At 44.3% G+C, this 18,979-nt stretch overlaps 1 protein-coding gene across 4 annotated transcripts in view; it reads right to left on the bottom strand.

Annotated features, from left to right (window-relative positions):
• Positions 1 to 18,979, bottom strand: part of SGCD (sarcoglycan delta) — a 774,199-nt gene that overhangs the window by 131,719 nt on the left and 623,501 nt on the right. For all 4 annotated transcript variants that reach the window (XM_035012991.1, XM_035012973.1, XM_035012962.1 and 1 more), the window contains 2 exons: positions 15,859 to 15,946; positions 9,998 to 10,117 (listed from right to left, as the gene is read on the bottom strand). In XM_035012991.1, coding sequence (XP_034868882.1) covers positions 9,998 to 10,117; positions 15,859 to 15,946 — 208 coding nt within the window. The remainder of the gene's footprint in view (positions 1 to 9,997; positions 10,118 to 15,858; positions 15,947 to 18,979) is intronic.

Below are 18,979 nucleotides of genomic sequence, written 5' to 3'. Positions count from 1 at the left end.
CTGCTCAGTACACTGCCGAGAGGGGAACATCCTGGTGAGGCTCTAGCAGAACCCTGAGATGTCTCCTTAACTCAGGCTTTGGGGGAAGTGAGCAATTCTTGTTTATTCTATGCTGATAATAATCTTCCCCCAAAATAAAGCCAACACATCTGCTGGAAAAAAACAAGGGCAGCTCACCCCACTTCCTCTCTGGCTCTGCTGATCCTGCACTTTGGGAGGCTGTAGGTCATTCCCCTGACTCTGCTAAGTCAACATTCCCCCCTTACACTTTCCCTCAGTTTCTCCTCTAGGAAGTTCCCTGGGACACCTCCGTTGGCTTGGCGCCCTGCCCCTGTTCTCCAGCATTACGGGGAAGTCCTCTTAGCACCTAGCGCAACCAAGTGCTAGCTTCTAGATTCTATTTAACTTCCTAAGAACCATTTCCAGTGCTATTTAATATTTCACTGCGTATGTGCTTTGACACCCCTACTAGCCTATAACCTATTTGAGATCAAGGGGATTTTATGCTGTGTCCTTACATCCCTGCATTGAGCTTTGCTTGGTGATTGTTGCACAAATGGTGCTCAGTAGGAATGGGGAGAAGGAGTAATAGTAATAGGCACCGGTAATAGTGGGCACTTATCATGGGCTTAGCCCTGTGCCAGGAACTTTTCATATATTCTATGCAGGTACTTGTACTACCCTCATTTTACATACGGGCAACCTGAGGCTTTCAGAATTTAGAAACTTGACCAAGGTTGTGCCATGAGAGCCAGGAGAGGTGTCCAGGCAGTCTGTCTCCAAACCCCATACCCACCTAACGAGGCTGCGATCCTACCGTCACAAAGGGTACACAGGCATTTGCTTCCTTTTTTTTTTTTTTTTTAAAGATTTTAGTTATTTATTTGTGAGAGAGAGAATGAGAGACAGCACATGAGAGGGGGGAGGGTCAGAGGGAGAAGCAGACTCCCCGCCGAGCAGGGAGCCCGATGCGGGACTCGATCCCGGGACTCCAGGATCATGACCTGAGCCGAAGGCAGTTGCCCAACCAACTGAGCCACCCAGGCGTCCCCAGGCATTTGCTTCTATCCTGTGCCCTGAAGGGTTCTGAATAATTTGTCCTCTCTCTCTCCTGATTTCTTCTGTTTAGATTTACCCTTGCCACCTTACCCATCATTCCTAGGGAAGTCAGGGTACAAAAGGGGTTAAGAATAGAAGAGTAGTACATAGCAAAAGCATAGCGCAAGGTGGGAGGAGAAGCATAAGTTGCTGAGGGAAGTATTTTTAGCACTCTTTTCTCCCACTCAAATAAGCAGAATTAAATTCAAGTCCCTCCAATAAGGGAGAATGAAGTTAATTTCCTTCCCCAGTCTGCACACTGAGAGTTTCTTATTCACATTGTCGTCTCATTAAATTCCTGGTGTCACTGTGAAACACCAACATTCCCCTTGGTCTCTGCTGGGAAGAGAGCGGAAAAAAAAAATCAACTCAGGTGACTTTTGGTTGAGTCAGAATATTCTGCAAGAGTGAATATAATTAATGAGAAAGGCGACAATATACCTAGACTATATGGACAGCCTCTTGACATTGAAGATGTCCTGGCAGAACTTTATCTGCTCATTTGAAAATACTCTGTTCTTGGTATTAACCGCCAAGAAGAAAACTCTGATGATAAAAACCAACCAACAGATGCCCAAAAACACATTAGCTGTAGCCCGACAGAGAATTTCAAGTCGTGTTGGTTTCAAAGACAAAAAAGCTGAAACATACCTCCTCCCCCCTCAGTAAGTGCTGGAATTGGTTCTCTAGAAAGCAGCCAAATAGGGAACCTCATCAACCTTTAATCCAACTAGAAAGCTCACAAATGTCCCCAACTGCCTTTCCTCCTCCTCCCACCCGCTCCCCATATGCAAGTAAGGGAGACAGTGGCTCAGCGCCTGGGGAGGTCTGCTAAGGCAATGCTGCTGGGACAGCTGGTAACGTGTATACAGTACGATGGATCCATCACGCTGATATTAAATCACATCTCCCTCTTGCCAAAGGGAAAAATGTGTGGGGACCAGCAAATGCTTTTGCATCAGGAATCAACCCCACAAGCTTGGGGGATGAAGGCGCACCCTGAACCGAGGCGGCTTATGATGCCTGTGCACATGGGTGGAGGGGTGCATGAAACGAGGCGGTTGAATCACCTAGGCTTTCGGATGGGCTCTTCTTTTACTTTTTGGAGAATTTTGACAGTTGTATGTAGCATTTCAGAGGAGACCCCATTATTATTTCTCTGTTGTAGAATTGTGCTTTTTCTCATTAAGTAGCTCTGGTTTACTAAGGTTGGGGTTGTTCATCTGAGACTCTTTTATACTTGGCCTTCTTGCCGCATTATTTATGGGAAGTGTATCTTTATGACCGACTGTATTATTCCTGCATTCCTGTAAATAATAAACCAAGTTTGGAATGAGATGCCAGAGGAGAACTGTACAACAGGCAATTCTTTTTAAATAGTTGAATCTCTTGGAGATTATCTCTGATAATGATAACAAAGAGCAGAAAGAGGGCCCTGGCAGTTTCAGGCTCCTCCGACTTGTTATGTAAATGTTCCTATTAGACTGGGAGGCTCTCATCTCTCAAGGATCAATGTCAGAATTACTCAGTTTTCACCACCACGTAAGAGGCACTGTGTTCCATTTTTACTATAACCCTTCGGCCTCTCTCCTGCTTCCTTCCATTCAATGATGAGATATGTCAGAAAGGAAGAGAAACAAAAAGATGGAGGGCAGAGAAGAAGGCAGAGAGGTTATTTAGAACCATACACATGGCCTACGTGATTAGAGTCAAATAGCCAACCTCACCTGGCTGGTAGGTACGGTGGAACCAGTTGGTCACCTTCTAAAGCATTGAGTTCCTTCTCATGGAGAAAAGCAGAGTAGATATGAAAATGCATCCAAACATGGGAACGTGGGATGGGGACCTCAATGTCTGAGGATGACTGTAGGAGGGCGGTCACAGCCTTGATAAAGGAGCCCTCGAAGTTCGTTCAGCGGAAGAAATGGGCGAGGGGTTGTTTGGGGGTGCTCAATTTGAGGAGCATCTCTGAGTTCTTACTCTGGGAGTCCTCCTAGGCCATCTCCTCTTTGGAGTCCTTGTGTTCAAACTGTATGGATGACTCTTTGACCCCCTGCTTGTGGACCATCTCTTGTGGGCTTTTTTTGCTGGCGTTTCCCACTGGACACCTGGCCTCTCCCTTAGGTGCTCAAGCAGCAAGACCCAGGGCATGTAAAACTGAACCATTTCTCTCCAATCCCCAACTTGCTTTGTTGCTCTGACACAGTTTTGTTAATGCACTACAAGGCACACAACACCAGAGCTGTCCCCGACTGCCCCTCTTGACCCTCCACATGCACTTAGTTGCCAAGTTTCATTAGTTCTACATCAAGATGCTCTTTCTCATTTGTCCTCTCTTCTCTTTCCATCCTGGTTTAGGCCCTTATGAATCCTCAATGAAAGCATAATAATATTCTCTTAACTTGGGTGAACATTCTCCCTCCCTCCTGTTCTCTATACAGTCAGATTGGTTATCAAACATTCCAATGTGCAAAATCTTTCCACCTATTTTTGCAACAAATATTACTGAGCAGTTGCTATGCAGCAGGCACTATTCTAGATTCTGAAAAATAAAAGTTTCTGCTATCATAAAGCTTATATTCTAACCAGGAGGAGAGAGTGAAAATAAACATTTTTCATGAAATGAACATTTTATCATCACCATGCATGTTGTGAGATCTGCCTTGAAGAGAAATAAGGCAGAGTAAAGACACAGACCAGGAATAGGCAAACTTTTTTTGTATAGTGCCAATTAATAAATATTTTAGGCTTCATGGGCCATATGATCTGTCTCAACTACTCCACCCTGCTGTTGTAGTGTGAAAGCAACCATAGATAATACTTAAATGAGCACTGCTGTGTTCCATTAAACATTACAAAACTAGGCAGTGCGTTTAGCCTCACTGGCCCACAGGCCTACTTTGCCAACTCTTGGTACAGACAGTGAAATCAGGAATGTGCTATTTTTATAAAGCAGCCAAGGATGTGTGGTGAAGTGACATTTAAGCCATAAAGGGAAAGGTCCTTTATGCATAGATTGGAAAGAGCATTTACGTGGAGGGAAGAGTAAACATAAATGCTGGGAGGTGAGAGAATGCTTGGTGATGAAGCGAGGAGGCCCACATCTGTGGAGCTGAGTGAGCAAGGGATGAGAGCTTGTAAAGCATCTTCTGCTGTCTTCACAATTCCTGGGTACCACAGTCAGGCACAGCTGTCAGGATTTTCCATGGTCATACCTTTGATTTAATGAATATTTGCTGCTTTTTGCCCAGCATCCATTCCCTCTCTTGGACACAGCACCCCAATTTCCCTTTGGACAATGGTCCCCTCTAGTTCATTCTTGATCATTTCCAACTTTAGCTCTAGCAGTGGGGAGATGGTCCAGGACCAGCAAACTCCATCATTATGGTCACAACGACTAGTTCAGGGATGGGCATATGGCCCACGCCAGTCTAGTAAGAGGAAAAACCCAGGCCTTTGTTGGATTTATATTCAGAAGGTAAGGACCCTTTCTGCTTTTGAAGACAAAATGCATGATTGTATAACGAAGCTCATAGGTGTTCAGAGAAAGGGAGAGACTGAATTGAGGTTACATTATTTGAGCCACTGAATCTAGCTTGACGCCAACTACTGATGGACTTTTCTATCACAGGGGGCAACTGGTCTCCCCACCTCCCAACCAAGTGAGTCCTGACTGATAAACATGTGTTGTTCCATTCATCAAGCAAGCACTCCCCCTATAGGTTCTGATGCGCCAATGTGTACTCAAGGTCTACTTCAAAGATTCCCAATTAAGCAGCTATCTAAACTCTCTCTAGCATACCACCCTACTGCAGCCGGCTTCTGTAATTCTAGCCACTTTGTTTCTGTCCTTCTAAGCAGTTTGTTTTCTGCATGCGTGTCTCGTCTCCCTGAAGGGACAGAGAGATTCCTGAGTAGGAACAGGGACACACATCTGTGTATCTCCATGATGCCAGCTGTGGTGTTTTAGAGATTCAGGTTTATAAGTACATATATGTATATATGACACACACACATCCATTTAATGAATGACCACCACTAAGAACACCCCACTCCTTTCATCATAATTATCAGTTGCCAGGTTGCAATAGAAAGTTTCATCAAAAACTAATTCAAAAGGCTAAATGTATCATCTGATGTCTTCCCCAAAAAATTAGCATCAGACCACATTTGAATTTCTATAAATCTTCTGCTAATTTAAATGGCTTTAGAATTAATTAAAAATGTTTTTCAATCGATAATAATGTAACTCAGATAATTAGCATCAAGTAGCATCTAGAGGACATATTTAAAAAACTAATCTAGAGTATAAATAGACCTAATTAACAATTAGAATAACACTTTATAATTACACTTTGTTTATAAATGCTAGAATGTCCGATTCATTGTTCAACGAAATTGGTCATTAATGAAAATCAGTTATTTTTCCCTGATGTCTCCATGAAGATGTCTCTAGGATGCACTGGCTTTTATGTTGCCTATTTTCTTGGTGATTTTTTAAAGACCCCTCCTGTCCCATATTTGACAACTTTGTTCTGCAATTAAGCTGAACAATATCATGCCTTATCTTGCACACTAACTTAGACCTTTTTGGTAATTAAACAGATGGGCCTGACTACAAACCTGAATTCTCTTATGTCTGACCTAAAGAGATAACTTTGCAGTACGGAAATCCCAAGGGTGGCAAAGACACCAGGATCATAAAAAGAGAGACAGGGCCTGGTACTTGCAGGGAAGCAAAGAGACTAGAGGACCTGGGCGCCAGGAGACTAGGAGAATGACAGCCCCTATCAGCAGAGTTAGGAGGTGGGCTCTGGAGAGGCAGGGAGTTTGCTGGAGGACACCTGGGCTCAGCTGCACAAGGAGAAGTGCTGGAATGACCTCTATTCAGAAAAGTGCAGGCTATTTGCTGGGAATTTAGAATTCGAAGTGAGAAGGCAGTTCAGAGCAAATACTGACTTAGGGTCATCTGAAAAGAAGCAAATGTTGAAGCCGTATGTAAGAGTGGGATTTCCCACAGAAATGTGAGCAAGACAAACAAGGACTGAGCCTGGAGGGAGTCTACACCCGATGCAAAGGGTGAGTCTAGGTTACTTATGAGGTGAAAGAAGGGAGGGAAGCAGAGGAAAAGTCAGAGATCTGGGAGGACTGCAGGAACAGTGGAGTATCTAGAAGCCAGGAACAGCTGGAAAACAGGTGCCTGGTTCTCCTTCCCTCCCCTCGTGGTGCCAGTGTGCTATGGAGCTCGGGGAAGATTCCTAAGATAGAAGTCACGTGGGTAGTGGGAAGACTGCCTAGATTCAGATCGTGACTCCACCGGTTTCTCTCTGTGGAACTTTGGGCAAGTTTCACATCACTCTGTGCCTCAGTTTGTCCCTCTGTACATCAAGGTGATAAGCCAGGGCCCTCCTACCCAATGTCTTTATTCACGGCGATTAGTTTAGCATTTTGCACAGAGAAAACCCTTAACATGTGTTAGCTATATTTATACTGTGGCTTTTCTGGAGCAAAGTGATAAAAGCTGAGCCTGAGCTCAACTGAAAGCTACCAGTAAAGCTGGGACAAAGCTGGGAGGGTCTTAGGTCAGTGGCTCTCACGTGTGTGCATACATCAGAGTCACCTGGAAGGCTTGTTCAAGGACAGCTTGCTGAGCCCCTGAGTTTCTCCTTCAGTAGGTCTGGGTGGGGCTTGAGAATTTGCAAAACTAACGAGTAGACTAGAGCTGATGCTCCCCACTCAGGGACTCACACTTTCAGAACCAGTGTCTTAGTGATTAGAGGAAGAGACCCTATAATTTTGGGAATTCAGCCCAGGCCTTCAACCCCTCCATCACGTAAATCCTTTTTGAGAACACACATGCTAGCAAGACCAGCTTCATGGGTACCTGAGTGAAGTGGGCGGTGTCATATTTCTTGGCAGTTAAAGGCTCTTCCTCTTCTGGCCCTTCCTATGTCCAGGAAATCCACTAGTCCAAACTTAACTGAAAAATGAATACTTCCACAGGTTCTCTGCCAATTTCTCTCAGAGTACCTTCTTAAGTGAACATACAGGGTTGGGTAAAATTTTAGAATGTGATGGGTGCCCTGAAGCCCAAGTGGACCAACAGAAACCATCCCCAACATGATGGTTAGCATCTACTGAGGGCTTCCTGTGTACCACCACTCTGCTATTTGCTCTCCATACACTGTGCCATCCAGTTCTCCCAACTACTGTGACAGCCAGGCATTCTTTTCTTTCCCTTTTTTTTTTTTTTTTTAAGATTTTATTTATTTGAGAGAGAGAGTGTACACAAGCGGGGGAGACAGGCAAGAGGAGAGGGAGAAGAAGACTCCCTGCTGACAGGGTACCCCATGTGGGGCTTGATCCCGGAACCCAGGACCCCGGGATCATGACCTGAGCTGAAGGTAGATGCTTAACCCACTGAGCCATCCAGGCGCCCCAACAGCCAAGCATTCTTATACTATGTCACAGAGTAGAAGGATGCCTAGTAGGGTGAAGCGACATCCTAAGGCCCGGGCTGATGAATGACAGAAACCAGAATTATTGGCCAGTGTCAACTCTACAACCTGTGCTCTCAGCCACTCAGCTACGTGGCTCTTGCCTGTTCTCTTTTCCTCATGAAAGATGTGCATATATGACAAATCAGCAATAATGGCCAGCCTATATTTATCCCCCCCATATCTCTTCCCAGATAAAAATTTCCAGAGAGTTGAACCTTCTTTATGAAGCATGGCTTCTAGTCCCTTTGTCATTCTATTCAGGGTCCTTTGAGTGTGCACGAGGAAGTCACCTTCCTGAAAACTGAATAGATGGGTGTGGTTATCCAGAGAAGAACGTAAACAACTGAGTTAAGCTACTATATTCTGGAGGCATTATCTTCAGGCTTATTCCTTATTACTTTCTACTGCTATTCCTACTCAACTATCAATAGAAATAACTGATTAATTAACAAATGTTTCTTGTTATATTCATTCATTCTTCCACTCTCCATTTTGTTCCACCCTCTTTGTTTTATATGTGTGGAAACTAAGGCTTAGAGAGAAAAACAGACTTGGGTAGGGTCACTCAGATCCTCAAGGTGTGAGCAAGGATTCAAATCCAGCTACGTTAGACTCGACCATGAAATATGCATCCAGATTCAAACCTCCCAAGAGTTTGCTCAGTCTCATGACTCAAAAAGACAAACCTCTCATTAAGCTGAAAATGAAATTGCCTAAACTTCTCGTTCCACACCATATGGCTGAATCCCAGCTGACAGGAAGCTCATTTCTGCAACACACCAGGCTCATTTCACTGAGTAGGTTGATGCGAGATTTGTGGGGTGGTCATTTCCTAATCTTTCTAGCACTGATAGCAGCAGTGGTATTCATTATGATGCTTCCTTTCTACATTTTAACATAAAAAAGCAAATGTTCCTAATGATGGAGACAGATTTTGTCCTGAATTGTTCTCTAAGTAAAATATCACAAGCAGACACAATGACAACAACAACAAAAATATCCACCTGCCTTCAAGTGACCAAAAACTACAATAATCTTCCAGTCCTTAGTCTATTGAACAGTGGGGATGGGAGGCGGGGGGGGAGAGAGTTCTTAAATGATACCATCCTGGAGTTTTTTACACAAAGATTAAGATGAAGTATTTGGATATCTAAAATGATCTTGAATCTTTCCAAAGATTCAGATTTTAACGAAGCGAGGTGACTCACGAAGTGTGGATAACTAACGAGAAGTGCTCAGATCATTTGTACAGAATGATCTGAGCATGAGATACCATCACGTTTTCCCCTGGGCAATTATTCTACAGCCAGTATAGCAAAGTATTCTGGAACAAAAGGAGAGCCTGAAGTTTTTGCGTTTGTTTCCCCCACTGCCCCCCAAAACCTAGAACTAATATGGAAAGTGCCATTTCTACACATAATAGAGAAAGACATTAAGTGTTAAGGGTTGGCCATGGTCTGAGAATGTATTTATGTGCATTTAGATGCACTGAGGCTGGAGTTCATGGGTAAGGATTTGAACAGTCCTACCACTGGCCCTTGATCTTGGACAAGTTTCTTCACCTCTTCAAACCTTCGTTTACTCATCTGAACAATGGGACAAATTTGAGGAGGTAGCAAAGTATAGTGCTCTAAAGTGAAACATGCCAAATTCAAAATACCTGGCTGATACAACATGAACTCATTTAACCCTAGGGACCACTTGAGATGGTAGATGTTCTTAGCTCAACCGAGCAGGAAAGAAAACTGGCTCAGTGAGGTCAGTACCTTGCCCAAAGTCACACAACTAATGGGTGACAGAGCAGGGATAAGTGACAGATTAGCTCCAGCACCAGGACTCCTAAACCACCATACTAGAGCATTTCAGCATACAGCCACAGAAGACTACTTTGTTGTGTGCTCAAATCCAAGGAGTCCATCAGTGGCACCATAGATATTCCTGCACATGTTTTCACAAATAAATTCTTGGGCCCTTCCACCAGAGCTTTTAATTCAGTGAGTCATGGTTGGAGCTGTGAACCTAAACTTTTCAGAAGTTCCCTAAGTGATTCTTCATTTACAACCAGGTTTAGGAATCTCTGAATCATGTATATGTCTTGACTGCTTCTACCAAGAGTGCCAGTCTGTGAGGATAGGATGTGCTCCGTTATACTTCTTGGCATGAATATGCATCCCTACCTGAAGCTCAGTGTTGACAGTCATGCCACAAAAACTCATTACTTGAGACATTTTCACGGGGTTGGGGGGGCAGGTTCTGAGGTAGGCTGTGGGGGAGTTCATCTACCTTGCTTAAGAGAATCCAGGTAATAGACCTAAATCTCTCTTCTAGGCACCATTTCATTTTTCTTCTAAAATGTATACATTGGCATCAAACCAATTAGATGATTAAAGTTTCCTTACCTAAAACTCTTAATCTCTCAGCTCCTACCACCACTTCATGGTTATCTGCAGAGAAGAGCAATTTTCCAGAAACTGTCTTTACTTCAAACTTTTTGCCATAAGCTTCTACAGCTTTTGGACCTAGAAGGGAGAGAGAAAGGGAGGGAGAGAGAGAGGTTAGTCTCATTGCATTCATTTACAAGGAGCTTTTCGCAGAACATACACATCTGACTAGTTTGTATTGGACTTTAATGTAAGTGGATTGGTTTTCAGAAGCCAACCGTGAAAATCAGTCTTGTGACTCTGGCCATGTCTTGTCAATTACTTTTAATCATATGCTCTTGGGCTATGATTTTAAAGACCATCATGTGCCTTCTTCAGACTAATGCTTGTATGAGATTTCCCTTAGCTAGCCACCAAATTACTGTCAAATACTTGTAGACTTTGGCTTGAACATATCGAGGCACAGAAAGCTCACCACCTCTTGAAGTAATCAGTGTATCTTTGACCAGCTCTAACTGTTGGAAAGGGTGCCTTTAAATTCAGCTGAAGTCTGTCTCACTCTGTATCCTTAACCCAGTGGCTGCATGTGACACCAGACAAGTCTATTTCCTCAGTATATAGATCATTTCCTGGCAGAAAAGGGTATCATAAATTGCAATTAATTGCTAGAAAGTTGTTGAATCTTTTATGCTAGAATTTCATTCAATAAATTTTAGAGGGTTTATCATATGACAACAGATGCTATCCTTGAAGGGGGGCTATCGTGGTGGCATCTTCTGATGGAGACAGATGTAAGTTTAAACACCAATGAATCAGAAAATTGCAGAGTTTTGCGTACCATGGAAAAAATAAAACAAGTTAATGTGTTAGAATTCCTTTTTAATACAACAACGACGACAACAACAGGAGACATTGCAGTTTCTCTGAACTAGAACTACCTGGATGCCTCAAGTTCAGGTGGCTCTCAAAGTCTGCTCTGCAGAAATGCATCAGAATAAACTGCGGGCGTAATCATCCCCACAGAACCTCACTCAGAGCAAAAGGAATTTATCTTTTGGGCTGGAAATTCATAAAGAAAAAAAGTTTTGAGGTTAGAGTCTAGAAATCTTATATTTTTCCAAAACTGCTCGGGGGATTCTGATGGAGCATTTTTGTTTCTAGTTATTTTTCAAGACAGTGTCACTTAACTACAGGAAGTGGTAATGAAAGGGCCCTCAATGCCTTCCAGGCAAAGACCAGTGGGAACATATGTGTAGGTGAACAAGTTGGGTTTGTTATTCATTGCTGTGATGGAGAACACACACCATGGGCAACCACACAGGGCATCTCAGTAAGAAATACAGTATTTGGTTTTATGTTAGGTTATTTTGGGACTTGGTTTCAGGAAGCAAGGCTTTGCTCTGGATTAGGTGCTATTGGAAAGTGGGAGTGATTTTACAACTGGCACGTTACTGTATCTTCCCTAGAGGTAGGGAAGAGCAGAGTAATGCTAAGACTGTAAAGCCTAATGAAACAGCAGTCACTGATACTAACCAGGATTGAGGGATGTTCAGTCATTTGAGTGGTTTGGATAAATGTTTCCATTTTTGTCTGTATTCAGACATGGTTAGAGTTGTCTTCGTTTTTTGTTTTGTATTGATCCTTCAGGACCAACCGAGTGGCCTCGTCTGGTGTTGATGTTCGGCAAAATTATTTATGTTCAAACAGAAGAGCACAGAGGCTTGGCTTATGGTGCCAGGCCTACTCCTGTACATCCAGGGCTGTTGTCCTCATTGACAAGACCACCAGACTAAGAATCAGAAGAACTATGTCCCAACTTTCACATTCTCTAGAAATGTGACTTTGGGAAAATCCTTTAGTCTTTCTGAACCTCATTTTCTGCATCTGTAGAAGTGTACTATCACCATCTATCTATTCTGTTACCTTGTAGAAAGGTTAAAAGGATCAAATTATTCTATGTTTATAGAAAGAACTTTGTAGGTGGAAAAGTGGTGTGAAATGTAGGGGACTGCTCTCGCGATTATCATCACTGTGATCACAACCCATCACCATTTTTCTAATGCAATGGTCCCAACACATTGAAAATAATTAATGACAATCACCTCTCAGTGCACTTGCCTCATTCACATAATCATGCCAATTTGGCAGCCCTCATGTCCTCCTCTGACAAAAGGAAGGGCATTGGAAAGGCTTCTGAATGAGTGGGAAATTGAAACAGACATAGCAGAGACTTTCCAAATGGCCTGGGACCTAGCCATGACTGCCTTCATGCTCTAGGTGAGAAGAACAAGTGGGAGCAGAGCTAAGGGCTCTCTCAAGGTCAACAACTCAGCTACTGGAAGATCTGGGTCTGGAACTAAGCTCTCAGAATTGTTCCATAGAAGAACAGAGATGTGTATTTGTCTAGAGAGAGAAGAGGATTGGAGTCAATGCATGAGGAGCAGCTAGGAGGGGAGCTTTAGAGGATGGTGAGGGGGAGTGGAAAGCTGGAGATAAGGACCAGAGTGCAGTCCTGAAAGAATAGAGATGGACAGTGAGGGCTTTGGATTAGACGATTCTGGGAGGGCTCAGATGTGGCTGTCTTCTTGATCACACCAAAACTGTAAATGAAATCTATACTACTTGTTAATATACTGGGATTGTTAACCCTTTTTTTTTTAGAGGGGGGAGATTGGGGATCAGGAGGTGAAGGAGTGTTAATAAATGAATGAATGACCTCAGGATAGGCATGGGGTGAGTACTGTTTGCCACTCTGGATCTAGTCAATGGCATAATGGGGGTATGACTGGGGACCAAAAAAAGCTTGGCCTCTGCCTCCATGGACCTGGGCAGTATCATGAGATAAGGCCCTTGAGGAGTCGAGAACACCTGCCTGGGTAAAGCCAGTCTGCTCTGAACTTATGACTGTTTTGTGAGACATGCAAGAGCATGTCCTAAAGACACCGAAGCAATCAGAGAACTCAAAACACAATTAAGTTATCTTGCTTTCCAGGGCTCCTCAAAACACAAAAAGGAACCTACCAAGGGCCAGAGCCATTTGCACATACAAAGCTCTGTAGTTGGAAGTTTCAGCCAAAACCCCACAGAGCAACTGCCAGCTCAATGGTGCAGATGGCTTGTCCTTTTGTTGATTTTACCTGGGGCTGCCAAATGTCCTAGAGAAGGAAGGAAGGAAGGAAGGGAGGGAGGGAGGGAGGGAGGGAGGGAGGGAGGGAGGGAGGAAGGAAGGGAGGAAGGAAGGAAGGAAGAGAAAGGAAAAGAAAAGAAAAAAAAAAAAGAAAGATTCTGGAGGGAAATGCAAATGGAACTGGAGACTGCTTAGGAGGTCCCTTGGTGAACCCATTGTTCTCTGGGATGGAAAAAATCATTACTTGTAACTTGCAACTACTCTCCAGTTAAGCTCCCTCGGTGCATGGTGGTATGTGCGGAGTACTTCTTTAAATCCGTAATGCATCTCCTACACAGGGAGAACTGGAACCCATCAGGACACACCAGCAGGGCCCCAGTCATGCCAATGCCATGAATCTGAGAGCTGAAAGGGGGCCATCCTGCCTAATTCCTCTCCCCCCAACCCCCTTGATCCTGAGACCCTTCCCTGCTCTGATGAGATGCCATGAAAGGCTCATTACAACCCTCCTCCATGCAGGCCGGAGGGCTTTCTCTATGGGCCACTACTGAGCGGGCACTAAATCAGCTGGAGGGGGGGCCAGATGTGCTTTTGTGGCCTTGCCTGGCAACTTAACTATCACTGAAAGTCCTCTTCTGTGGGAAAAATTTACCTGGACTGCTAACACTGGAATTTCTACTGGGCTTTTGAGACATTCTTGAGGTCAGCAGAAGTCTTGATCCTCAGGATTGCCGGTGTCAGCCTGGCTACTTGGACGAGAGTGGTCATTTGCTCTGGGGTAGGCACACCACCAAGGAGAACAAGCTTTAGCAGACCCTGTCTTCCGGAACTGCTCTGTGCTTTCCACCACGTGCATAAATGCGAAAGGAGAAGCCTGAAGGAAAACCTGACAGGGTGAGCATGCATGCGTCTATGTACTTAGAATTATATTTTGAACCATCTATTATCCTCTCTAGTGATCATCTTGAAAGGCTCCTGTCAGCTGCTGTTAGAGTGGCTTTTTGCCCATCTCATTCTAATATGAGCTCTCTTGGGCCTCACTGTGAGAGCTCCGGAGAGGGGTCTCAGCTGCCAGGAGGGCCTAACTTAGGCAGGGGAGACAGGAAGAGAGAAGACAAGGAAGGAGGGGGAGAAGAGAGAATGGAAGAGAAAAAGGAGAGAAAGAGAGAGAGAGAGAGAGTGGAGAGATGGGGGAGAGAGAAGGAGGAGGAAAGACAGGGGCAGAGAGAAAGAAGAGAGAGGGGGTGGGGAGGGAAGGGGAAGAAGGATGGAACCGGAGGGCGGGGAGGGGAGACAAGAGGAAGGGGTCAGGAATTTGGGGACAGGAGGGAGAGGAGGAGGTTGGGATGTGGTGGGGGAGAGACACTGACTGAAGAATAGTCATTCGGGCACTTCCAGCTTTATCAAAACAAAATCTCTCAAGTAAACCAAACCTCCCATGGCAAATAAATGGCAAATGATCAACAGACTAAATAAGTTCCTTTTGAACAGAGGAATCAGGGAATGGGAGGTTGGATTTATTTCCCTCCTGGAGGCAATTTTCACACACGCTGCTTAAATCACTGCTTACTGAAGCTGTTTATTTAATTATTTAGCGTGGTGACTGCAGGCCAGATGTCCTGTAAGCAAGGCCGACAATCCAGCCGCACACTGGAACATGTTAACGGATTAGGCGCCGCGCCGTGTGGTGGCTCCTTCCACCACTGGTAGACGGTCCAAGTCACCCCTGGCTGTGGCTCTCCAGACATCAGATGCAGTGCTCCCGCAGGGCACAGAGACCCTTTCCCCTGCAAGCCTCGGGGCACAAAGCACCTGTTTCCCCGTGGCGGGTTTATCAGTGGGGGCGCCAGATGTTTCAGTCACAGTAATGTTTCAGGGTATTTGGGCAACTGGCTTATCAAAATGTCCATCTGTATACTTCTCTCTCAGCCCTGAAGCCAAACAAATGGCATTTTCTCTCTGGAAGTGTAACAATGCTATTCAGAAGCATACCGCTTTTCCCTTCCGCTGTGGGGATGCATAATGGCTCCTGTTTACTGTGGCTCATAACCTACATTGGGGGCGTTGGTCAGACCACTCAACACATTTCCATGACCGTAAGGCCCAGGCTTATCATTATAATCATTACGTGAATAACCAATCCTTGTTTAAATTTTAGGAATATGCAGCTTAAAGCCCAGTGGGTGCTTTCCGCAACTGTTAGGAGCAGATCTGCTCAGATGAAAGGAACCACACAAACATAATCAAAGAAGGTACCTCTGCATTGTGCATTTGAGTCAGGTTCAAAGTCAGCACATATCGCAAACATGGCATGGATTCAAATTACCTTTAAAAATCCCCTTTGCGCCCCATAAAGTCTGTGTGCAGGGTTTTGTGTATATTGTGCTCTCTCTCTCAATTAATCCAACCCAGCCAGCTTGTCCTCGAGCATGGGAGCAGAGAGCTTTTCTGTTGTTGAGCACCAGACGAAGCAGATGGCTTATGTTTAGGAGCCATGTTACATGAAAAATAGCTTATTGCCCCTCTAAATGAGTATTGTTGGATTTGCATAAGTTAAATGTGTGTGTGTATATGATGAGCCTTTACCCTTTAGTAGAATCATGGCACACATGCTACCTTCTTCTCCACCCTGTAAAACATGTCAGCGCGCGTTTCTTTCTTTAGTTCACGTGGTATTTCATTCAGTCTTTGGCTCTATGTTTTCTGAGTGCTTAGCGTGGACCGGGCCCTGCCAAGTCCTTTAGTTTCTTACCTGTGATGAGCTGAGTTAGCACTTTAGTCTGGTCATTGAGAATGTTCACTGTAACATTTCTGGCTGATTTGAAGTATAGGGCATTACCCTGTAATAAGAAAATAAGAGAAACACATGAAAATGGCAAATTTCAAAACAAGTAACTGTAACCACAACTCTCCAAGGGACTGAACTGGTCTTCACCAAGTGCTAATTGATGTGTCTTTATTTGAAAACTCCAAATGTCTTCATGATCCCCACATACATGATAATTGGCATTCATCCAAAACGGATTTCCTCCAAAGAGACCCACAGAGACCAACACGCACTCAAAATAGATTTCCCTCACACACACACACACACACACACACACACACACACACACAGAGTTGAATCAGAGGCAACCCAGCAACAAAGAGTCCTTTAGATCTTCCTACAGATGTAAGTTACCTTTGGTACATAGAATGATAAGGAATGATTGGTAATCTCCTAATTCCACACTTTCTAGTTTGTAATTTTTCCAAAGGAACCATGGAGTGTCCTAACTGGAGAGCAGAAAGCGTATGGAAAATACCCAAGGTCAGCCCCTGTGGCCTCTTCCCTGGCTGTGAGAATCCAGGTGCAATTCAGACCGAAATGTTCCCTGTGCCTTCATCCAATGTTTTCTTTGTCAAAAAGAGCACCCCAGTCCATTTCACACTGTGGCAGGCATTTCTGAGAATGACTCAGAGGTTGGGGGGGAGCATACTTTTTCTACAAAGGGTCTGATAGTAAATATTTTGGGTTTTGTGGGATGTATGGTCTCTGCGGTAACTGCTCCACTTCTAACTGCTGTTTTGGTGCCAAACCATCACAGAATGTACACAGACAAATGGGTATGGCTGTATTCCAGTAAAACCTTATTCATGGACAGTGACATTTGAATTTCAAATAGTTTTAAATTTAACATAATCTTACTGTATTCTAGAATGTTCGTCTTCCTTCTTTCCCCTAATCATTTAAAAATGGAAAACTCTTCTTATTTCATTGGCCAAATGAGAACAGGTAGAGGAGCCAAATTTAGCCCACAGGCCACAGTTTGTCAACCCCTGACTTAGAAGTTCTCCCTGAATTGCTGCCAGAACACCTCAGTATCCGGATAGCTGTTATCAGAAGAAAGGAATGTGGGTAGTCATTCTCTTCTTTCTAAACCTTTGTTACCACATGACATTTATCTGCCCCCAAATCCTATAATACCACTAGGCACTGAGTCCCAAGCCCAGAAAAACCATCGTCCTAAGAGCGGTGCGGAAAGCAAAGATAAGTAAGACTCATTTTTATTTTTAAAGTCTTAGGATCTAACGGGATCGATAAGATGGACACACAAATAATACTAGACGGAGAACCATCCCGGGTGATTAAGGAGCCACAAACAAAGTGTGTAGGGAACTTTCCTGAAGGGTAAGATTATTCATAGCTTGAGGCTATGGAGTGGGAAGCAAAGGAGATGTTTGTGAATGCTTCAGCTGAGCCTTAAAAAGAATATGGATAGGTTTCGCCAAGATGAAATGAAAAAAGGAGGTCATGGAGGTAGGAAGGTTGTGGGATGAGCGTCTCATGTCTTTTTCCTTCTAAAGCTGGCAGGGCGTAGGAGGGGATTCGTGAGCTCAGCCGAGCAGCTGCATGTGGCAGAGTGGCTGGCTAGCAGGGACAGGGAGCCACCAGGATGGCATTCCTTCCATAAACTGAGAGTCTGGAGTCACGGTCTCCCCACCCAAGCCCCTGTGGGGGACTGCAGTGCATCAGGGGCTGCCCTGATGAGACAGAAGTCACCATCTCTCTCCCTGACATTAGGACAGTAGCTCTGGCCCAAGGTGAACTCCTAAAACGCATAACCTATACCCATGTCCCACCCAGGCCCTGGAGAACCAGATCCCCTCGGGCCAGAGCTGTTGTCCGAGTGTCAGGGAAAGAGACGGTGCCTTCTGTCTCATCAGGGCAGCTGCTGATTCACGGGAATCCCCTGCCATGGCTTCAAGTTAAAATTCTGCCTGATGGTAAACTTTTTGCTTTGTTTTTTAATTAGCTAAGAGAAAAAGAAATTTAATACTGTCACAGGCTTCTTCTGTCCATTACCTAACAAATATTAGCCTAAAATAGTTTCTTTGACATTGCTTTTGGCAATGTCAACAGTTCTACTTAAAACTGAAAATCAATTCAAGTAATGTAAGGATTCGGAACCTGGAACCCAGACAGGAGGTTTTATGTTTCTAGAAGTTAACGTACTAATTCTTCTTATCTTCAGCAAGCTGGCACTGCAGAGAGAAGGGCTATGAGAGAATAGTGAGAGAATAGGATATATTCTGCTGCCACTGACCGGTGTGTGACCTGGAGCAAATCACTTAACTGCTCCGTGGGTCATTCTGCGCACTCTCCACCATCAACATGGATATGATCAGCGGGCTCGCGGCGGACACAACTGCGCACTCACTATGTGTTGTGTGCAACAGAAGCCCCGGAGTCAGCCTGCTTAGCTTACCATCCCTGCTCTACCACTTGCCAGTTGGGTGCCTTTAGGCAAATTAATAGTTCTAAGCCTCAGTTTCTTGATATGTATAATGGAACAAATATTATTGAATTATTAAAGTTCACATATTACTGAAATTACTAAATTCTCTCTATAATTATTAAAACACACATGGTCCAGTGCCAGGCACACACTAAGTCCTCCAGCAGTTATGGGAAATGGGGGAGTTGGGGGAGGGGAGTAGTGACAGAGGCAGGAGGAGGAGGGGGAAGGACAGGGAGGAAGGAGGAGGGGTGGAAGGAGGGAGGGAAAGATGGAGAGAAATGAGGAGCACCCCCTTGGCATTACCAATCTTCACAACCCATCTGGGCACTGAGTCAGGGGCTTCTTCCATTTCCAGCAACTTCCATCTCCATATTTCAAAGGATCTCCCTCTATGTGGCTGGCTCACCATTATTTTTCAAATCCCAGTTTCTTCAAATGCTACTCGCTTGCCCTTAATACTATTCAAATAATTCCACAGCAGAAAAAAATCTCCCAACAGCTCTGCTCAAGGCTTATAGCAAGAGATATAAGAAAGGCACTCATTCCTTTTTATTGCTATGTCAAAATATTATAATTTACCATTAATTGTTC

The sequence above is a fragment of the Mirounga leonina genome, unplaced genomic scaffold (genome assembly GCF_011800145.1).
Source record: "Mirounga leonina isolate KUSES-001 unplaced genomic scaffold, KU_Mleo_1.0 Mir_104, whole genome shotgun sequence".
NCBI classification, from domain to species: Eukaryota; Metazoa; Chordata; class Mammalia; order Carnivora; family Phocidae; genus Mirounga; species Mirounga leonina.
Note: the sequence above shows the minus strand (reverse complement) of the source record. Positions and strands in the feature narration are given on the sequence as shown.